This window comes from Folsomia candida, unplaced genomic scaffold, assembly GCF_002217175.1.
Source record: "Folsomia candida strain VU population unplaced genomic scaffold, ASM221717v1 Fcan01_Sc025, whole genome shotgun sequence".
NCBI lineage: Eukaryota > Metazoa > Arthropoda > Collembola > Entomobryomorpha > Isotomidae > Folsomia > Folsomia candida.
The window spans coordinates 1,408,510-1,432,096 of record NW_019091217.1 but is presented as its reverse complement, the minus strand read 5'-3'; the positions used below and the strand labels follow the sequence as shown (position 1 = coordinate 1,432,096).

Here is a 23,587-nt window from a genome sequence, read left to right as displayed (position 1 = left end):
CTACCTTTTCCTTTCGTCTTTTAATCCTATCTCGCGTGATGGTGTTTCATTTGTAATTTTATAATTGGCTCATTTTCACACTTTCATTTTTCTTCGTCAGACCCAGTTGGAGAGGAAAGAGTGCCCGGTTGCCAGAACGGAGACGACTGGTGATGACGATAAGCAGAGAGCTGACGGTGGAAGCAGCACGCTAGCACCACCATCACCACGGGGTATTAAATCTTCTCTTCCTTTTTTACTCGATCTCTGATCTCTCGCGTGATACGTTTTCCGGATTATGTTCCAATTATCCGACGAGGAATGTCAGTGTTTACAGTGTGTGTTAAATCTGTTACGACAGTTACAACAGTGCCATTGCCGGAGGTGTTGCATGATGATGTGGACACTCATGACACCACGCTCAACACCGAGGACGACGACGTTGAGCAGATCACAGTGAGAGGAACCTTGGTGGCTGCAATCAATGTGGAGGGCAGCCCTTCAGAGGCAAGAGGAGGAGGAACTGAGGATCAGAATCGACCTGCGAACCTAGAGCTAGACATCTGTCAAATGGAGGACAAGGACGGGAAGCTGGCTTTTGCTGCTGCTGAACAAGGGGACGATGATTCCGGGAATTCCTTCTTCAAGACGGTGGAGGAGTCCACATACACCATTCCACCACAAGGTAAGCATTTACATATCTTGTGGCATATGCTCAATTCGCAAATTGGATATCTTGCACTCATCCCATTGTTTTTTATTCGTCTTCAGAAACCATGAGCTTTGTGACGGGTCCGGATGGGTCCAACTATCTGACCAACATGCAGCGCACCGTAGTCGTCAATCAGCGGAGAGAAATGACCCAATCTGTCCAAGTGTCCAGCAGTACGTCTGGTATGGAGACGAGCACCAGTTCAATATCATCCATGACGATGGCATCAAGTGGTGAGGACCAGCGTGCCCTAACTCCGGACCTTGTCGAAGAAATCCCAATCTTCGCACTGCCAGCTGGAATGTCCCAGGAGACGAAGGAATTGGTCCACTCGCCCACACAGAGCAGACGACTCATAACCCCTGACGATGGGGACAGCCTCACTGTGAGGGTGCGACAGGTAAAGTAGATACATTAATTACTATGCAATACTCGTTGTCATCATCCCTCGCTACATATAACACATCTCATGCACCTACAGGTAACGAAACAAGTTACACGACGAGTTATCCGAAAACGACGCCGAATAATTAGAAAAGTAGTCATCGTAAACGGGGAGGAGATCGTGACGGAGGAGATAATTGATGAGCCGGACGAGGTTGACGAACAGACTGCGGAGCTGACGAGTGGCCCCATTGTTGACTACTCATCGTCTTCATCTGCAGTGCAAGGAGGGGGCGGCGACTTCCCACCAACCTCGCCGGGTGTGGTCATCACTGAGATTACCGACTCTTACACGCCACGAGGGGGCGCAACTCCCATGCCCGAGGACATTCCAGACATTCCGCAAGAAGTGGAGGAGGCGGTGAGGGAAAGTCTCGAGTCTTCCGTAGGCCCCATCCTTTCCAGGTAAAATACTTTCATAATCTCAACTGCTACATTTTACAGAGTCGGAACGGGTTTAGTCAAAATCATTCAGTAGCAATTGCACTTTCTCACTTTTTCCCATGATAAACTTTGAACGAGAAGTAAGATTTTTCAGTTCTGTTGTTGAATTTATCAAATGTGACATCATCCAAAGGCAGAAAAATTGAAGATATCAGAGCTTATTTACATTAGTCCATTCCTTAATGTCGCCATTTTTAGGTCACAAGTGGAAGAGTTAGTGCAGCAGTCACTGCTTGTCAAAGATGGGGTCACTCCACCCGTGATTGCTCCACATTCACCGATTGAGACTGAGATTTCCAAGCAGCAGAAGAGTGTAGTCGCACCACCAGTTGAACAATATCCAGAGAAGAAAAAGCAGGAGAAAAGTGACGACTCGCCTGACTCGGTTCATAGTCTTGGAAAGAGAAAATCTTTTCCACCAACTCAAGATTCGAAAACTGAACAAAAACACATAGAAGCTGACACCGTAAAGCATGAATCGACATCTAAATCCACAAAGATAGATTCCACATCATCTGAACCGCATTTTGTAACCCACGAGTCACAAATTCCGACCCAAGAACTTTCCCCCGAGAAGGTAATCACTTCGGATGAGTTACATTTAGAAACCACAGTGATCACATCTCCACAGAAAACGGAACAGTATTCATTCCCAGTTGAACTAGACAATAAAACTCCAGAGGAGACCCCGTCACAAGTGTCACAAACTGTACCGGAGAAAGTCATTCACAGTGTTGCAGCAGAACTGGTGGCGACACAGATTCCAAAACCTGAAGAAGGAACACGAAGAGAAGAGTTTGAACCCGAAAAGCCCATTCCGTCCAAACACGAAGAGGCGGATACGGAGGAGCTGGTTCAAGAGAAAGCAGAGGAATGCAAACTTGAGTCTGAGCAATTGAAGGAACCAGTTCAATCAACCCTTGTTTCTTCGATTGAGGTTGTACAATCAACAACTGTTCCTGAGCAAGTGAGTCAAATTAAAGAGACAATTAAAGTGGAAGAACATGCACCTTCCGACAAACAGGATTCAAAGGAAAGCAAGAAGAAGGCGAAAAAGGGAGGCAAGAGGAAGGAGAAAGAGGAAGAGAAAACTAGAGAAGTTACCTCAGTCCCCGCACTCGATCCAAGCGAGTCAAAGCATTCTGTCCCCAAAACTGACACACCGCCAATGGCTGCAGAATTCGCAGATGATAAACCCTTTGTCCAAAACCTGGAAGATTTCTCGTCGTCATCTCAGACCGAGAGTGGAATTGGTACCCTCACGGACGATGCAGCAATCGACGTGGTTTTGAGTGTCCACGTGTCACAAGAAGAACGCAAGTCTCCGAGTCCTACTCCCAAAAGGAAAGCAAGCAAGACAGACCTGTCTGCAAAAGCGGAAACCACCAAGATGAGTGACATCCCTGAATCCATCAACGTAATCGATCAGCCAATTGTCGACACATGCACGTCCGAACCTCCCTCGCTGATTACTCAAGAAACTCTACAACCCCACGACCTGAAAGTATCAACTGTTGTTGACAAACCTGTAGAACTCAAGCAAGATGAAAGTTTGCTGGTTTCGGATGGTACACGATCGGAGGAAGATGCGGCAGTCACTTTTGAAGGGGATCAGTTTTCGGTGGTGGAGCCAACGACAGTCGACTCACTGCCTAAACCACACTCAATCCCACCCATGACTTCAGAGCCATCCGAATCTAAAGAACCAATCCCAATACCAGATTTAGTAGACCTGGTAGATGTGACTTCAGCTGAAACCATGAGTAAACCGAGAAAGGGGGATGAAATTGAAGTGAAGGAACCAGTGGGTCCCCAGACAGCGATAATTGGAGACACTTGTCAGCTCATTTCAGAATCAGTGACATTCACCGCAACAGAACCTGAGTTTGTGGAAACGGTGGCGCCTGTGGGGAGTCTGGAGCCATGTCAAACAACAATTCCAGAAGCACCCACCAGAGGAGTTCCAACCGAGACCCCCGCCTCACCGGATGTGGCAAAAGGATTTGTGGAGGATTCAAAGGAAGCGGGTGACAAACCGAGAGCGTCTTTACACCCGGTGGAGGACTTGATTTCATCGTCAGACGTTTATTCCACCGTTGTCGATTCGCACATAACTCCACAACCGCCGGGGTCAAAGTCAGAGAAAGATCTCGGAGTTGTACGTGAGAAGGACGTTTCGACCCTAATCCAGAACACCAAGGATGGATTGGTAAGGTTGGAAGACGCGTTACGATGTGAGGACAATCTCACTGTGATCCAAGAAATTGTTTACATTATGGAAACAATAACTGAAATTGTGGAAACGATTCGAATGACACTCGTGAGATTGGAAGAACCGTCCACTTCAATTTCGCCAGCCGACCGGGTGAAAGCAGTCGAGGAGCTTAAAGGTCAGCTGAATGAGGCGTTGCTGCCAATTCACTCCTTCCGAAACATGGTGGCAGAACATCCCTTCATCGATGGGACAACCCGATCGGACGTCTTGTCTAGCCTTGAGCCGGTACTCACTACGATCACGCCCGAACTCATTGAACACATCACCGCGGCATCAAACTCGCTCAGGGAAGGAGAGTTGGCAAGGTCAAAATTGGTTGCAAAACCAGAGCAAGCTTTTGATGACCTAACACCTCAGCCGGAAGTCAGCCCAACGGATAACAAAGAGGAGAAAGTAGTGGTGACTCCATTCGATCCGTCCCTTGAGAATCAAGAATTCAGCGTCCTCGGCGGCGTCCCACCTTCCTCTCAGCCTATTCAACAGACAGGGGAAATTGTTTCCGACGACCAGTCACAAGCTGCATGTCTTACGGAACCATTAACTTCCGATTCATTCCAAACATCTTCATCTAGTAAAGCGACACACACCGATCTAGAAACAGAAAACGGAGTAACAAAGGTAAAAGTGACCCAACTCGAAATTGCCCCACCAGAAGCGTCACGTTTATCCGAAGAAACCACAATGTTAGAGCAGAAGACACAAATTGTTGAGAAGGAAGAACCGATGGACCATCAGAAAACTACTTTGAGCGACTTAGAGACAAAAATCAGCCCCCAAGAAGGCGAGAAAGAGCAACAAGAAGAATTACCACCTGCAGCGCCATCAGCCCAACAAGAAGTTGAACCACAAAAAACGCACCGCATTCGCAAGTCCAAGCGTGACAAAATCAAGCAAGATGTGGAGGAAGAACTGCCACCCGTGGTCTCAGTCGTGGAGATTCTCGAACCCTCTCCACAAGAGCTTGAACTAAAGTCCAAACTGAACAAGGTGATGAACAAACTCAAACAAATTGAGGGACAAAAGTGGAGAAAAGCCTCAGGTCAGCCACCTTTTAGCCTTGTAATGTCACCCGAGGACAGCAAGGACGTTTCCACTCTAACACAGAACTCCAAGGATGGACTGGTCAGATTGGAAGACGCGTTACGACGTGAGGACAATCTCAATGTGATACAAGAAATTGTTTACATTATGGAAACAATAACTGAAATTGTGGAAACGATTCGAATGACACTCGTGAGATTGGAAGAACCATCGTCTTCTATTTCGCCAGCAGATCGGGTGAAAGCAGTCGAGGAACTTAAGGATCAACTGGACGAGGCGTTGCTGCCAATCCACTCCTTCCGAAATATGGTGAAGGATCATCCCTTCATCGAAGAGACAACCCGATTTGACGTTTTGTCGAGCTTGGAACCTGTACTCACTACGATCACGCCCGAACTCATTGAACACATTGCCGAGGTGTCTAACTCGTTGGAACAAGCAAAGACGAAAGAAGTTGCAAAACCAGACAAGAGCTCAGAAGACATAATACCTCAACCGGAAGTGAGCCCAAAATATGATCGCGAAGAGGAAAAAGTGGTGATGAGTCCAATTGTTCCGCCCAAACCGTCTCTGGAGAATCAAGAATCAATCAGCGTCGTCTCGCTTTCCTCTCAGCCTGCCCAACAGAGAGAGGGAATTGTATCCGTCGAACAGTCAGAAGTTGTACGTCTTACGGAACTATCAACTCTTGATTCATTCCAAACATATCCACCAAGAGACGTGACGCACACAGAGCTGGAGGAAGAGAAAAGACGCGAAGTAGATGCTGAACATTCCGTGCCCCGAGACCGGAAGAAGAAAACGCCTGCGAAAGAGAAGCGAGGCGTTGAAAGAAAGGAGACGTCACCCGAAAAAGTTTCACCTCAGCAGAGCCTGATCGAATCAGATCCGAAAGTAGAAACTGCTGATGTGTCCTCAACTGCAGACATAACGGCACCCAAGTCCACACTATCACTAACGCACCAAGAGATTCTCCCCATATCAATTGTTGAACAGGAAAATGATGAGGATGTGAAAGATGGAGAAATTGTGGCGACGGATCGGGTACAGGTCCAAGACCCAGCTGCGAAGAACCTGACGAATGAAGTTCGTGTGGCTAGAGAAGCTGAGGAGAATAAAATCATACCCGCAGCGACGGTCACACACGCCACGTCACTTGAAACGGAAGAGATTTCCACACCCGTTGTTCCTAGAACAGAAGACGAGACGAAAGTAGATTGGGAAACCAGAGTGATCACATCGCCACAGAAAACGGAACAACAATCGTTCCCAGTCGAAGTTGACAGTAAATCTTTTGAATTTACTCAAACTCTGGAGGAGACACTGTTGCAAGTGGCACAAAATGTACCGGAAAAAGTCAGCCAACTAAAGCAGGAAATTGCTAATATTCCAGCAGAATCGGTGGTGATGCCACAGTCCGACCAGGAAAGGGCAACAGAAGCAGAAAAGTCAACTCCCCCCAAGGTCAAGGAGGAACTGGTTCAAGAGAAAGCAGCGGAGGAGTCAGGTCAACTTGAGTCTGAGAAATTAAAGGAACCAGTTCAATCAACCCCTGTTTCTTCGATTGAGGTTGTACAATCAACAACTATTCCTGAGCAAGTGAGTCAAATTGACGAGTCAATTAAAGTGGCAGAACATGCACCTTCCGACAAACCTGATTCAAAGGAAAGCAAGAAGAAGGCGAAAAAGGGTGGCAAGAGGAAGGAGAAAGAGGAGGAGAAAACTAAAGAAGCTACCCCCGGGACCGATCCACACGAGACGAAGCATGTAGTCCCCGCAATTGAAACACAGGAGAAAATCACTGAAAGTGTTGCAGCAGAACTGGTGGCGACACCGACTCCAAAATCTGAAGAGGAAAAAGATAGAGAAGAGTTTGAACCCGAAAAATCTATTCCATCCAAACAGGAAGAGGCAGAAAGTGTCGTTACGGAGGAAGTGGTTCAAGTGAAAGCAGAGGAGGTAGGCCAACTTCCGTCTCAGCACCTGGAGGAACCAGTTTCGTTGATTGAGATTGCAACTGCTCCTGAGCGAGTGCGTCAAATTGAAGAGTCAATTGAAGTAGCAGAACACGCACCGTCTGATAAACCTGAGGCAAGGGAAAGCAAGAAAAAGCCGAGAAAGGGTGGCAAGAAGAAAGAGAAAGCAGCCCTCGATCCTGATGAGACTCTCCCTGCAACTGAGGGACAGATAATTACAAAATCCGCAGATCCCAAACCTACGGTCCAAAAACTGGAAGATTTTTCATCATCATCTCAGACCGAGAGAGGAATTAGTACCCTCACCGACGATGCAAATCTGCCGGAGAAAGTCGACCAAGTTGAGGACATTGACAACGTTGCAACAGATCTGGTGTCTGAAGAACAAAAAGAAAGTGGAGAATTGGGACCCGAAAAGTCAATTCCCTTCACCAAAGAGACGGAGAGTGTTGTTACTGAGGAACTGGTTCCAGTGAAAGCAGATGAATTACGTCAACTCGAGTCTCAGCAATTGAAGGAACCAGCTCAATCAACCATTGTTAAGTCACAAGTTGTAGAATCGGCCCTGGAGGCTAATAAACCGACTGAATCGTCTACAGAGTTTAAAGGCGACGACGTTTTGTTGGGTTCATCGCTGCCTGAAGTCAAAGAGCCTGACCATGTAAAACCCGAGCCATCCACTGCCAGCGAAGATCAAAGAAAGAAAACGAAAGGAAAACGACGTGGAAAGAAAGAAGATGAGCCGTCAGACAAGGGAGTTGCTTCTCAAGGAAAACCTGACTCCACTCCAGGCCACCAGATTGTGTCAGAGAAAGCTGATAAAACCGACGAACCTGTGCATCTGTTGGCCTCAGAAATACTGTCTGTCCAAGTTGATGAGAAAATGGAAAAACCCACAGCAGTGCAATTGTCCCAACGGGAAGACCAGACAACTAAGGATATCGGAAACCGTAAAACTCGCGAGGAAAAGGATGACCGAGTCGGCTTAATTTCACCTCTGGAAATTCAGGAACAAGAACCCGGAGCAATATTTCCACCACACGTTGAACCAGTGGATGCAAAAATACAAGGAGAGATAGGTGAACAAATAGTTTCAGCGAGAGTGGCAGACGACGGTGTGACAGAGACGGATTCCAAAATAGCACACGATCCGGAAGAAGAGCATTTGGTGTCCTCCCTTCAACAACAGCTATTGATGTCCACGGAAATTGAGTCAATTGCTACTGCTGATCATCACTTGACCCCTGTGGAGGAAGTTGTCATCACAAAAACGCACGCGTGGGTATGTGGCACTCCGGACGATGAGGAAATTAGAGCTGACGAATCCGTTCTGCTCCGTCCTACCTCTGCAACTGAAGAGAGCGAAGGAAAAGTTGGATCCCGTGATGAAGAAAAACGAAGTCACGTGGTTGAGACAGAATTCAGCCCAACTGAAATTGCTGAGCCAGAGATCCGACAAGAAGTTGCAGCAACCACTACACTCGCACCATCGCACGATTTGGACGAAGATTCGAAGTTTGTGCATCCGACTGAACCCCGTGTGCCATCAAAGGTTGAAGAACAAGTACTCACTCTTCCATCAGAGGAACCAGCCCACGTGCCCACACGGGCAGGAGAGAAGAAAACGAAGGGCAGACGTGCACATGAAGACAAGGAACTGGACCCATCAAGGACACAAGATCATCAAACGATGACTGGACCCAGCAGCAGTATCCAAGTCTCCCTGTCTTCATCCCCTGATAAACCAGTGGCGCAAATTTCTGAGCCATCCCAAGCGCCCAAAGAATTGAGAGTAAACAAGCCACAGGTTGCTGAGGACATAACCATCGTCCCTGCTCTGCCTACCTCAACCGAGGGCGAGGAAACGAGTGACAAGACTGGTGAAGACAATGGCTCCCCAGTAGTGCTACATGCTATTGTTCCAAAGAACCTTGAACAAATTCCACCTTCTTCAGATGATCATTACGCAGATCCTGCATCACAAGTCTGCACAGATGAACGTTTGTTAAGGCCATCACTGCCTGAGGTCACTAAGACGAGTGATGCCCAACCAGAACCATCACCCCCCGAGGTTAAACCGACGGATGATGAAAAACCAGAACCACCCATTGCTAGAGAAGATCAAAGAAAGAAAACGAAAGGAAAACGCCGTGGAAAGAAAGGAGACGAGCCCTCAGATGGAGGAGTTGAGTCTCAAGGGAAGCCTGACTCCACATCAGGCCACCAAATTGTGTCAGAGAAAGCTGATGAAACCGACGAACCTGCGCATCTGTTGGTCAAGTCAATTCAAGCCCAAGAAACGCACGAACTAGGATTTCCACCAGACGCTGGATTGATATCGCAAACCACAACAGACGAACTTCTAGTGGCGGCACAAGAGTTGGAAATTGATGATTCCATCCCAAAGGACGGAGATAAAGCTAGCAAGCAGGATGAAGAGAAAACGGCCCAAACTTTCCCCGGGTCTCCTTATCCAGATGGGGAGCCAGTGCCCATTCAGACTGACCAATTCAATGTTCAGGAACCTGAACTTACAGTTACAGCAACCACGCTTCCGTCAGTCCGGGACCAAGAACCCGCAAAGGAGCGCGAAGAAGCTGTTTCCAGTGGTCCACCCCCTAAAGCTGAGACTAGGAAGAAGAAAAAAGGGGCCAAAGTGAAACCTGCAGTAGCCGCAGATGACGAGACGATGGGGGTAACAAGTCCATTGGATTATCCCTCTGATTTGCCAGAGCAAGAGAATCCGGTGGATCCGACGTCTATACGCGTTCTCGAACCATCAACCTCGCCCAGTCTGGTGGTCAAGGAATCAGAAATCACAAAAGAAACATTTTCCTCAATCAGCACACAACCTCCTGCAACTGGCACAACTTCCGCTGAGTCGACAATAAATAGTACCAAGGAAGCTATCCTCTTAAAACTTGAACAGTTTCCGTTATCGCCGACAGCAGAAGTGGGGATGAAATCAGAAAAAGTTATTGAGTTTTTGCAACCCGAAACTTTATCCGCGAATTTAGCAGGCACAACTGCAGACACTGATATTGCCAAAGTGATAGTAGACGAAGAGGCATCCCAACCACAAGAACAAGGGGGCGACCATAAAACTACTTCGAGCGACTCAGAGGAAAAAATCAGCTCTCAAGAAGACGAGCAACAGCAGCAAGAAGTTCCATCAGTCAAACAGGAAGTTGAACCCACAAGAACGCACCGCATTCGTAAATCCAAGCGTGACAAAGTCAAGCATGATGTGGAGGAAGAACTGCCACCCGTGGTCTCAGTCGTAGAAACTTCCGAGCCCTCTCCCCAAGAGCTAGAACTAAAGTCCAAACTGAACAAGGTGATAAAGAAGCTAAACCAAATTGGGGGACAAAAGGAGAGAAAAATCACCAATCAGCCACCTTTTAGTCATACAATATCACCCTCCGAGGACAGCAAGGACGTTTCCACTTTAACCCAGAACTCCAAGGATGGATTGGTCAGACTGGAAGACGCGTTGCGACGTGAGGACAATGTCACCGTGATCGAAGAAATTGTTTACATTTTGGAGACCATCACTGAAATCGTGGAAACGATTCGTATGCAACTCGTGAGATTGGAAGAACCATCGTCTTCTATTTCGCCAACCGACCGGGTGAAAGCAGTCGAGGAGCTTAAGGGTCAACTGGACGAGGCGTTGCTGCCAATCCACTCCTTCCGAAACATGGTGAAGGAGCATCCCTTCATCGAAGAGACAACTCGATCGGACGTTTTGTCTAGCCTGGAGCCAGTACTCGCTACGATCACGCCCGAACTCAATGAACACATCGCTGCGGTGTCCAACTCGCTCAAGGAAGAAGAATTTGCAAGATCGAAAGAAGTTGCAAACAACGTAATACTTGAATCGCAAGTGAGCCCAAAAGATGATCGCGAAGAGGAGAAAGTGGCGATGGCTCCAGTTGTTCAACTCGAACCGTCCCTTGAGAATCAAGAATTCAGCGTCCTCGACGTCGTCTCGCCTTCCTCTCAGCCTGCCCAACAGACAGAGGGAACTGTGTCCGACGAACAGTCAGAAGTTGTACGTCTTACGGAACCATCAATTCAAGAGAAGGATCTGAAAGCGGTAAAAGTGACCCAGCCCGAAATGGCGGCCCCACCAGAAGCACCATTTTTATCAGAAGAAGCCGCAATGTCAGTGCAGGGAGCACAAATTGTTGAGAAGGAAGAACAAGGGGACCACCATAAAATTACTTCGAGCGACCCAGAGACAAAAATCAGCCCTCAAGTAGACGAGCAACAGCAACAAGAAGAGATACCAAGTGAACCGCCTTCAGCCCAACAAGAAGTTGAACCTCAAAAAACACATCGCATTCGCAAGTCCAAGCGTGACAAAATCAAACAAGATGTGGAGGAAGAACTGCCACCCGTGGTTTCAGTCGTAGAAATTGTCGAACCATCTCCACAAGAGCTTGAACAAAAGTTCAAACTGAACAAGGTCATGAAGAAACTCAAGCGAATTGGGGGGCAAAGGGCGAGAAAAGCTACAAGTCATCCATCTTTTAGCCTTGTAATGTCACCCTCCGGGGAGAGCAAAGACGTTTCCACTTTAACACAGAGCTCCAAAGATGGACTTGCCAGATTAGAAGATGCGTTACGGCGTGAGGACAATGTCACCGTGATCCAAGAAATTGTTTACATTATGGAAACCATCACTGAAATTGTGGAAACGATTCGTGTAAAACTCGTGAGACTTGAAGAACCGTCCACTTCTATTTCGCCAGCAGATCGGATGAAAGCAGTCGAGGAGCTTAAGGGTCAACTGGATGAGGCGTTGCTGCCTATCCACTCCTTCAGAAACATGGTGACAGAACATCCCTTCATCGAAGAAACAACCCGATCGGACGTTTTGTCGAGCCTTGAGCCTGTACTCACTACGATAACGACCGAAATCATTGAACACATCGCCGCAGTGTGCAACTCGTTGGAGGAACAAGAGCTTGCAAGGGCCAACTTGGTTCAAAACCTAACCGACACACACCAAAAGCTTGACTCCATTAAAACAAGGATGGACGGGATCGTGGGAAATGGAGAGGATCAACCAACTTCTATCCAACTAAAAGCCTTGGACGAATTGGAACTTGAACTTCAAAGAAACGTGAGACCATTAGCTCTTGATGTGATTGAGAAGGTGGACCACCACGCCCACAACTACTCACACCAGGACGACCGCGACTTATCCGAGGAGTCGAACCACCTGCAATCCGACCTAGATCGCATCTGTCTACAATTGGCAGAAGAGAAGGAACGTCTTTTCCAAGTTAACTCGATCGCTGAGGAGTACGAGATGACCTTGCAGGAATTTGAGAAGGTCATTGAAGTGGCCGAAGGACTAGTTTCTCAAAAAATTGTGGTCAGAAATTTACCACACTTGCAAAATGAGGTGAAGAAGAATCGTAAATTCTTTGGCAATTTGAAGCGGTGTCAGCAAGCGCTGGAAAAGTTGGAGTATGGGTTGGACCCCTCGACGAAAAAGACGCACGAGGTGCTGCACCATCGACTCTACGATGAAGCTTCAAGTATTTTGGAACGTGCTGGCAAAAAGCGACAGCAAATGGCAGTGGCTTCCGCACGTTGGGGAAGGCTAGAGCAAGGGCTTGAGGAGGAGAGGAATTGGCTGGGGGCCGTGTCCAAAAAGATTCCGTCACTGGACCAGGTAGCGTCGGGCGAGGTGGACAGATACTGCACCACCTACCAGGTAAAATGCACTCGTGATTATGTATTTTGTGTATAATTTGAAATTATGCTAATGTCACCATCACTCGCAGTCCCTCTACTCTGACATGATCGTCCACCAAGCTCGTCTCATGCAGCTTCGAACCGTGAGTGAGAGTCTGCAAGAGGTTTTGACTTGTGAGACGTTGGAACGTGGGTCGGACGCCCTGGTGGAACAACTCTTGGGGCTAAGTGGACGAGTGACGAGTGGGCTACAGTCACTGGTCGCCTATCGAGACTCGCAGTCCAGCTACGACCGACTGTGTACCCGGCTCCGGGCCTGGTTGCAGAAGGCAGAGGGAAAAATGGACGCCTTAGCACTCCAACCCCTCAGTCATCCCTACGACTTTTGGGTAAGTAACAAAACATCTTTCTGTCGAATATTTCCCTTCCCACGTGTATGCATATATGACATTAAAATACCTTGTTTTCATTGTTTGTGGCGACAGGAATTGAAAGCACAGCTTGAAACCCTTCAACCTTTAAGGAACGAGGCGTCTGTTTTATTGGACCAGTGTATGCGTGCTCTCCACGTGACTGATGAACCCACAATTCGGGGCGTATTTGCCAACTTTGATGACCGCTGGTGTTCATTGGTAGCAGCAGTGGCGTCAACAGAGTTATCCTCCTTTTATGGAGAGCCAGACACGGAGTCTTCCGTCTCGACCAGGCTTGGCGTCATGTCTGATGAATTGTCCACCATGGCTTCCGAGTTATCCACCATGTTGGTCAATGTAGACTCGGAGGACGATCTCTATGTCTACCTGGAAAAATTACAGGTGCGTACATATGCACAACTAGAATGCGATTGCTGATGTAGCCCATTTTAATCATCTCTCTCACTCATTGGCAGATTCTAAAGGCCCAAATTCTGAATAAGCGTCATCAACTGAGCACTTTGCTGTCGAATGAGGGAGGGGTTTTAGAGCCGGAGGATGCGGAGCGAATCAGTGCCATGCTATCCCTCGTTTCGACACTGGACAGCGAAGTTTCTGGAGAGCTGAACGTGGCGCACACTGTTCGAGAGAAGTTTGCCACTTTTGGGAGAATGTCTCTCAAAGTGCGTACTTTACACATAATTATAATTTATGCATATTCATATGCACATATTATGCGTATCTAGAAGCATTTATTTTTATACTATTTTCATAATCATTCAAATGATGCAGACCCGACGACTCCAAGACACCCTTCGTGCTCGTGTTGACCAATGGACGTCCTTTTTCGAGTTATCTCAGGACATTCTCAAACAATCTCTGCAGAACTGTCAGGTATGGATAAGCTTAAATCATCACAATGTAGATGTGCACATGTTTTAACCAATTTGTATCTTCTTCCATTAACTTTTGTATTTTTGCAGACTCTGGATGAAGACATTTCCAAGAATAACGTTGACCTGGACAAGATGCGTCACCTCCTGACCACTTTCCCCTCTACCACCCACCTCGCCCTCAACAAGGGCAAAATGGACCACGAGTTGCACGAGATGGAAGCCACAGTGCACACTCTCAGCGCCAGAATCCAAGTAATTTTATCAATCTTTCTAATTAGGTGTAGATCGTGTAATCCCTATACGAACAGATGCAAAGAATGTCTCATTCGATAGATTAATTCCAACACATTTTCCCCTAATCCATAACCATTTGTTTTGTTTTTGTTGACTCGTTCAATTAGTAATCGAGTGAGTGTGAACGACAGATAAAGTATGTCACGTCACATCGTCGTTCCTCGTCTTGTTGATTGTGATGACAGAGATTAGATAACAGAGTTAGCTACACATGCAACAACATGACGAATAACATGACTAGGATAACCATCAACTTGCAACACAACGCATACACATGGATTTAAATGTACGTACGTACGGAGAGTCGTGCAGAGTTGGGTCTCGGTATTTAAATTCAGTTAGTTGGCATTTGGACTCGGTGGAGTCGGCAACAAATAACTGTTCTGCTAAAAATTGCTATTGATCTGGCCATTGAAATATCCATTGTGCTCTGCGTGCTACGTACGTACTTCTTAAAGTGTGTGTTATGAGTTGAGTAGTCGAGTTGTTGGTAAAAGAAAACGTGTCAATTGTCCTCTTTGGCTGTTGACTTTATGTTCATTAAATATTCTGTATGTTACCCTCCTCGTCGTCGTCAATAAGGATGATTGGCAGTTTTAGTTGTTTGTGACACTCGTCCAATTGACTAACGCAATAATAATGTCCCACAAACTCGTGGAGAGAAATGAGGACGTGACATTTATTCTGAACAGTAAAAAGAAAGTGACGCTTGTGCGAGACGTCGTTGTGTAGGGGGGAAAAATGAGAGATGAGATGCTGTTTAACGTGCTTCCTGTCTAAAAATAGGATCTGAGGAAACGAGTGCAGGAGCAGTTGGGATTTTGGGAGCAGTACGACCAACTTTTAACCTCCATCGCTCTCCTCACCACACAGACACAGACGACGTTGGATCTTGTCGCCGAAGGCCCCACCAAACACGGCCTCCTCCTCGCATCCGACCGACATCTCAAGGTACATGGCTCCACCTTCTCCAGATATTTTTACGTACTCACTCATCTCAGCCCTGCATCTCCGCACCAAGGAAGACGAGCAGTGACCCGTTCGGCACAATTAAGCATAAACTACATGCATTTGCATACCGGCATATGCACATGTACATTTATTTGCATCTGGTTTGGTTGATCGAGTGATGATGAAGCAGTTATTTTAATGGGAATAGTGGAATTTTTACATGTTGAGTCAGGAACACATTTCCATATGGCACAATGCAAACAGAAACAAGTTCGTATAACATAACCCTGGACAGCTTAGACTTTTATAGCACACAAAGAATAACAAATATGTATTCGTACTTCGTACGACTGTATTTCTTGTACTGTCCCAAAACGACTGAATTTGAGAGCGAGTGAGACTGGCTGGAAGCTTTTATTATATGAAGCCAATACTGAACCGTCATCGACCAAGTTGTCAAACCACTCTCTCGTTGCACAGCATAAATACGTGAGGTCCTTTCATTCATGCCAATCCCAAATTATTTATTAATCTGCACCATTTGCTACGATTGCTGGTACGAAGCACATTTGTGTGTGCGAATTACAAGAGATCGAGGCTGACTATGGTTTGACTGGAGGATGGGAAGAAATGTGGATAGAAAATAACCAGCGTATGTAAAGGCATATATGTAGGTTCTATAGAAGAGGAGATGAGAATCAGCTTATTGCTCTTCTAGGGTCACGGCCCAATCAAAGTAGCAGCAAATAACAGTCAACTAATTTTAGCGTTTTCATCATCACACAAATTCCTTCTCTCTCTCGACTCCTGATCCATCCCAGATTACTCTTACTTACCACTTTTATTAGTACGTTCAGTCTCATTTCCTCTCCATTCACGACTCTTATCGTTTCTCTCTCTCTCTCTGCATGAGACATTGAATGACATTCGTACAGTAATTCTTCCTCAGCTGCTTAACTTACCCCGTCTTTTCAGACAGATTTCCTAATAAATTAGGAAAATTCTCAATCACGCATCACTCCTCTTGATCTGGAAGAGAGATAACGACGAGAGTGAGCAGGTAGTTGAGGTTTACATGACAAAAGCAGTATACGTATGCAGGATATGGAGATCTGAGTACTGAGAAATTACATCAATTAGCACGCATAATTCTGACTGACAGTCTAAACGAACCATTCCTCATCCTCTGTTTTGATTTCGAGTAGAACGCTGCAGAGTTGGTGAAGCAAGTCAACATAGCGGATGTGGAAAGGATTGCCACGCAGCTCAAAGCCGACTCACCAGCAGATATTCAAAGGGAGATTGACCTCAGAGTGCAGGAGGTGGTGGGAGAGTGGGGTGCGCTGGTGGGGAAACTCCAGACGGCGATATCTCGCACGGAAACGGCTCTCGTCCTCTGGAACCGTTTAGACGAAAGGAAGAAAGGGCTGGAGGACTGGATTCGACAGTTCTATCCTCAGATTCTCACCCATTATTCCTTCCAACAGGAAGAGCAAGGAGAAGGAGGTGACGGTGGTGGGGTCGTTCTTATTTCAAAGGTATGGGTGCAATATTTCAAAATTTATCGTGGTGGTGCTGGTCTGTTGTGACAATGTGATTATTTCCTGTCTTTGATTGTGGCAGAAATCATCCATCCCAACTGACCTAATCCAACGGCTTGGCTCGGAACTTCCTGCCCAGGAAGAGACGATGAACGAACTGCGAGCGTTGGCCACAGAGCTTTGTCTCACCCTCTCCCTGGACAGTGAGGAGGCCTTGAAACAGGGCCACCAGCTCCCAATTACACTGGAATTGGAAGGTTTGTCTCGAAAACTCCAGTTCCTCAAGAGCTACCTTTCCTCCGTCCACAACCTCATTGTTCACACCCCAGCAGAACAACAACTCTTGCAAGAAGCAACAGTCACACTCTCATCAGCCTCAGAGGTACGCACACTAAATATTTGTGTCATATATACAAATTATTGATGAAGGAACTACTGACATGGATTTATTTGTTGAAACCTTGCAGTTGCTGAATCGTGATCATGGGGAACCAACTCTTGATCTTGTGCAGAAACAGTTGCTCAAACTTGGAGATGCTGAAGGCAAAATGAAGGCTCTCGAAGTGGTTTCCTCCTCTGCTACTTCCGGTGGTGATGGTGGACAGCCACATTTAACACAACTCCTCAAAACGTCACAAGAAGTGTTTCACAAAACGTTTCAAGAGTATGTGCGAATTTGGAATGCAGTTCCGGATAGGGCAGATGCAGAGGAGGTGCTGCAACTGTGGCACGATTCTCTGGAACAATGTCGTCACTATTTGAACCAACCGATTCCAGGTGATGAGTCTCAGTTGGTATCGGACTCGAGCCTTTGTTCCGTCCACCACAACATCCTTCAGGGACAAGGGGACTCTCTCTCCACTCTGGTGGAACAGCGCCCCTCCGACTTTGCTCCCATCCAGGACCAGTACAATCAGCTCGAGGCCGATCTCGCTCAACGCCAAGACGCTACATCACTCCGGCTTCGCAACTGGAGTGAGTACAAAGCAGCCCTCGACGCGCTGTCGATCTGGTTGCAACAGGTGGAACAGGAAAAGCAAACCTTACAACTTCCATTCCTCTCCATGGGTAGAATCCCCCATGTCAAACAACAGATTGAGGTTAGTATACTCCCAACACATAGCAGTACTAGCTGCATATGTACAATCAAATTATGTAGACCATTTTGTAAATATATGGTTTTCTGTAGATCCTCATTGGTCGCCTACCCCGTGGGGAAGACCTCTTGGAGGACTTGAAGCGCCAACACACCACACTCGTCCCCTTGTGCGCCCCAGAACTTGGGACACGACTGAACCAAGAGTTTGCATCCTCTTCCACCCGCCTGGACAATCTGCGTGCCACGTTACTCAAATGGCTGGACCATATCAACCGATTGTTACAAATGAACACAGACACTGAGGCTAAAATGTCTCAAATTTCGTCTAATCTGTCCTCAATCAGGGATCGATTGAAAGAGGAAAGGCCACCCAAATCATTCGCCGAGTTAAAACACTTTATAAAGTCAATCGAGGTATGATTATTCATTCGACCCGAGTTGGTGTTTTGAGTTCCCTGTGTATGTAAAATTATTTTTTTACGCAGAAAATGTACAAGGAAACGGCCGAGCTGTCAAATTCGTTAGAGTCACTGAATGTTTTCATAGAAGAAATAAAGTCGTCCATTAAACCAAGTGATGCTCGACTTCTCCAACAAGGACACACTTCTCTCTCTCAACGCCAGGTCGAACTCCTCGACGATTTGAGCCAACTCAAAGCTGAAGCTGAACAAAAGTTGGACTTACTTCCCATCTTTGACACAAAGTACGCATTTATTTACCTCCTGAACTTGTCTACGACACATCGTGGCAATATTATTGATTTTATTTGTTCGTGAAGGTGCAAGAACTGGCTGCTCTGGGTCAAGGATGCCAAGGATCGGTTGGAACGTCCTTCTACCCAAAACTTGGAGGACTATTTGACCCACATAGAGACCGAGCTTCATCCAGAGCTGGCCATGAAGATGCCCGCCTTCCAAAGTCTGTCAAGATGTGGAGACGACTTGGTAGAAATGACGGCTGGGAAGGAAAAGAAGGAACTGGTGCGCATCCTGAAAGAAGTGCGAGGAAAGTGGAATGAGCTCTACACGCTCGTCGAACAACGGAACGGAAGGGTCAATCACTTATTGAAGGTAACATAAAGGATTAAAGTTATTGGTCGCACGGTTAGATAATCTAATGTGCAACTAACTCTCTCGTTGTTAGTTGTTGCCGGAACTTGAAGTGCGATCATCCACCGTTGAGACCAAGTTGAAACAACTGGAGAATTATTTGAGCAGGCCCATCAACCTCTCCACCTTCTCTGCCCAAGAAATCTCAAAGGCTTCCAACAAACATGAGGTAATCATTTTACTAATTTTGCTTTCACATATGCTAGGACGGTTTTTTAATGAAGCACAAATTTGGTTTGTCTCGCAGACTGAACAGAAACGACTTAATAACGAGTCCGTTGAAGTGAACGAGATTCTAAAGCTGTGCGAGTTGGGGGCGACAGAGTGTGAAGATCTTCGAATGTACACTGACTCCAACCGTCTGCGGAGAATGTCGGAGAATCTCGATGATAGGTGGAAACATCTCATTTCCGGGTTTAGCAGTAAGAAGGCGAGTCTTGTCAACCTCAGGGAGAAAGTTGGAGAGCTGGACGAGAAATGCGACTTGTTGGAAATGCTGCTAACTCAGGTGGAGGAAACTTTAAATGGTCTGGACGAGCAGCAGAGTTGCACTGCTCAGGTCATCGAGCTAGTGACCTCCCTGCAAGCCATGGCACCCAAAGTGGAAGACTTGAGCAACGACTACTCGTTTCTGACGAAGCAGGTCCATGCCTCTGACCCAGGTGCCTTTAGTGGGCGTGTAAAAGGTGTGGTTAGAGACTGGAGGTCTCACCTCACGAGGTGTCACCAACTGATGGAAGCTCTGCAGCGAACCGAAGCTCAAGCCCAATTCGACGACGCCTATTCTTACACGAATGCTTTCTATCAAAGTTTGTGTCACCAGGTACGATTGGCATTTTTTGGAATACTTAATTGACTTATACTTCGTGTTAGTTGATATTTAAGTAATTTATCATTATTTCTTAAGGCGGAGCAACTCCAGTCGTCCACTTCTCTGGACGCAGAAGAATTGTCCAAGAAAATAATGGAGATTCGGGACAACGTGGATCAAAACAAGGGTCTCACGTCCAACTTGTCTGCCCTGGGCAAGATTTATGTGGGAGTGGACTCGAGTGTGAAACAGGCTGTAAAGGAGAAGCAAGCTAACGTAAAATCTCTGAAAAGTTACCTAGAAAATTTACTCATGGGATTGGAACGCGATGTTGAGCGAAGACAGAGGGAGGAGGAGGAAGACGAGGCGTCTGCGGCTGCGGCTGCGGAAGAGAGGGACAGCGTGGTCCAGGTGGACACTCTGAGTGGAGAACATGATGCTGCGATCCAAGTGGAGACGCTGCATCTGTCACAAACGAAGGAATTATTATCGTCATCATCATCGTCTTCTCCGACCGGGCCACAAATTTTGGTGACATCAGCTGCTGCTGCACCTCCTGAAGATCAGGACGAGGAGGATGAACTGAATAGTGAGTCAATGTCATCCGTCACGTTGACCAGACAGGACATATATCTCGAGGTACTCCATTTTCCATACATACATAATATTTAATACTATGTACTTTGTGAAGTATTACGTCTTACTGAAATATAATAATAACCCTACCCAATTCAATTTCTTTCATTTCAGGAATTGGCCAAGACTCTCCACGGCTCTCTTTCCAACATTGCAGAGTTGAAAGAATTGGTGGACAAATCTGCCCCACACGACATGCTTGTCAAGGTACTTGCCCTCGCCCAATCTCAAACTGATCATCTCAACCACATTCATAAGCTGTTGGTGGAAGAGCATCACTTGAGCCCAGAAGAGGCCAATACCTCCCAAGTTTCCGGTGTTCGGACAAAGTTAAAGTCGTTGGAAGAAAAGGTGCGAAGTGTGGGACAATCGTTGAGGGAATCCAGGTGAGTACATGTCCAGGCATATTTAACATATTAGACTGTTATATATTAGAGGGATATTAGACATATTAACATTATTTCATTTTTTTCCTATGTCATAGTCCCAGCAAGAAGGAGGTGACGTGCCCGGCTTGCACCCCAGCCCAAAGGGGGGCTTGGGATTCCACCCTCTGGCGTTTGGAGCAGTGGTTGACCCACGCGGAGGGAAAGTTGAAGTCGACCATGAAGAAAAGACCACCCACTCAAGTGGAGCAGTTGGAGGATGCCGTGTTGCGACACAGGGAGTTGGTACTGGATCTAGATTCTCACCGAAATTTGGTCCACCGACTGACCGGAGTCCTTTCCCACCTTAACGAACACGGGGAAACCTCGACGATGGGCTCCCTCGAGTTGGAAAAACTTCGCGAACGACTTCAGGCCGCAATAACCCTGTGGAAAAAAGTGTGCCACCAAACGGCCCTGTGGCAGGCTCGGCTTCAAATCGCTCTCATGGAGAACTCTGGATTCCACGAAAATTTGGAACATTACGAAACTTGTGTGGGCCAAGTTCAAGACGACATTCAAGCCCTGGAACCCGTTGACCTCTCCCAACCCCGAAAAACTATCCTGGCCAAGTGGAGACGCTTTGCGGTGAGTTGAAATTTAATGTCTTAACTTTTTAATATCAACGGAATTATATGACTGAAAATGGTCACTAACTGCTGTTGATGTACATTTGGGTTTCAGGCCATGCGAGATCAACTAGTTCGGCTTGAACCGGAAGTGACAACGCTGCTGGCTACGGCAGAGCAACTGTTTGTCAATCCTACGGCCATCGAAAGGGAAGGAATCTGCTCCCCTGGACCATCGGACCAAGATGTCTTTGTTGGAGAAGAAAGTGCCACGATCATTGATCGCATCTCGACCGTGAATCATCAACTCAAAGCACTGATAAAAGTCTGCGACGCTTACATCCGACACTTGTCCGCATTTATCCGAGACAGTGGGGCTGACGGAGACCGTGGAGAGTCACCCATGCTGAGCTTATCTGAGGAGGTGACATACATAACCACATTTTTCCTCTTTTTTTATTATTCTATCTGTAGCATATCCTTATCCCTTCACAAATTGTTTGGAATCACTCTTTATGATTATTATTTATTGCCAACACTATTTACGCAGTTATTACGTAGTGCTCACTTGTTTAACAAAGTAGAAAGCGGTACTAAAAACTTATTATTATTTACTTTTGTACTTGTGTAGATACTTGAGAGATCTGCAGGTCGCTCGAGCCCAGCTCTCGCACGAAATCCCCATCACAGCACCACCTCAACCGAAAAGTAATCGTCAAATCCCTCTCAAAGTAATTATCTCAATCGCTAACATTAACTTTCTTATTTGCATGTCTGCAGTGAGGACGGACCGCCACCAGCTTCTGTCCTGGTTCGTGGGGGTCGTTACGTTGCCCGCGTGGTGCGAGCTTCCCTGCCAATCCAAGCCCTCATCCTCCTCCTCCTCGGAGCAGCCACCTTCATCCCCTACGGCGAAGACTACTTGTGCACGCACCACAACAACTTCAAGTACTCGCTCGAACCTATGCTACACTATCCGGATGGACCCCCACCTATTTAGGAACACCACAAGGAAAAAATAATACAATGCACGTCGTTCGAAAAAATTTGAAAAAAACATCCAGTGATTGGTGCTATTTATTAGTCGATATCTTTACAAATATATCTAATTAATTAGTCATGTTAGGCATGAAAAAATAATGTGCATCCATTTTGTGATCTTTTTCCTTAAGCCAAACTCTGGTTATTATTAGTGTAGTAGTGTCATGATTTATCCGACGCACACAAATATATTACAAGAAATATTTTGTAGGATTAGTTTCAGGTTACTTTCCATCCTCTGAGATTATCGAGTATTATAGAGAGCGAGAGAGATTTCCGTGATATTTTATTTTTATTGTGTGATGATAATGATGATATCAATCGATTAATGTACGAGAGTATAGATTAAAATTCCAGAAAAATTGACATCCAACTAATCCATGCCAAAATAAGTGCTTATTTATGGTGGCGTAGATCAAAGTGTCAGTATGGAAAAAGTCGACTGGCTGGAAATCTATTACAATGGATTACATTACGAGTGTTTGTCTGTGATTTAGTCATTGGATGGTGCCTTCTCCTCGTTATTCTTCAAATACAAATGTAGAGTCGTTTATGTAGAAACACAATATGCACAAACTGCAAAGGATGGACTGGGAAAAATAACGGTCGTGTGATCGATCTTAAGAAATTAATTAGTCACTCATCGCTAGTTATCTCATTCAATGAAATTATCTTCGATGGTGGTTTAGCTTTAATTATAATCAACTAATATTAAGTTACTAAATATTCATACATTATTTTTTTCTGCTTATTAAATACACATTACGCAACGGAGTTCAATGGAAGCAAATAAGCTGTGTTTCGTAGTCGTGGTCTCGCTTCCGCCTTATTTTAGTGCATCTTATTGACTGGATTTAAGAATAATAAAGCAGACAGTAAAAAATGTATGTTTTGAAAACTAGGAGGAAATGCAATAAAGAAAGCAAGCAAAACATTATGAACCAAAGAGTAATGTTATTCATTCATGTAAAACTATACTACACAAACGAGCTCGGATACATACAATGTGTGGCGTGGGTGCCAGAGGAGGGTGGCCAAATTATTTTGAGGGTGAGTGAACAGGGTGCAACTCTCTCTCCGGATTCGGAGTATTCGGAGTTCGGGGAGACGGACGCCTTCTGAATCCATGGTTCTAAAAATCAACTCTCACCTCCTATCTCTCTCTCTCTCTTTGATGCAGGAGCATGCATGCATTTCTGATCTACGTCAAATTACGAAA

At 46.2% G+C, this 23,587-nt stretch overlaps 1 protein-coding gene across 1 annotated transcript; it reads left to right on the top strand.

Annotated features, from left to right (window-relative positions):
- Positions 1 to 72: 72 nt before the first annotated feature.
- Positions 73 to 23,309, top strand: LOC110859380 (titin). The gene is made up of 25 exons (XM_035859331.1): positions 73 to 212; positions 341 to 664; positions 751 to 1,091; positions 1,173 to 1,540; positions 1,778 to 12,602; positions 12,673 to 12,972; positions 13,069 to 13,398; positions 13,473 to 13,679; positions 13,789 to 13,890; positions 13,980 to 14,144; positions 14,973 to 15,137; positions 16,343 to 16,675; positions 16,761 to 17,060; positions 17,146 to 17,778; positions 17,868 to 18,191; positions 18,263 to 18,480; positions 18,556 to 18,847; positions 18,921 to 19,055; positions 19,134 to 19,709; positions 19,794 to 20,336; positions 20,448 to 20,719; positions 20,818 to 21,346; positions 21,443 to 21,751; positions 21,959 to 22,035; positions 22,108 to 23,309. The coding sequence occupies exons 2-25, from the start codon at positions 550 to 552 to the stop codon at positions 22,325 to 22,327; spliced, it is 17,679 nt and encodes a 5,892-aa protein (XP_035715224.1). The 5' UTR covers positions 73 to 212; positions 341 to 549; the 3' UTR covers positions 22,328 to 23,309.
- Positions 23,310 to 23,587: the final 278 nt, after the last annotated feature.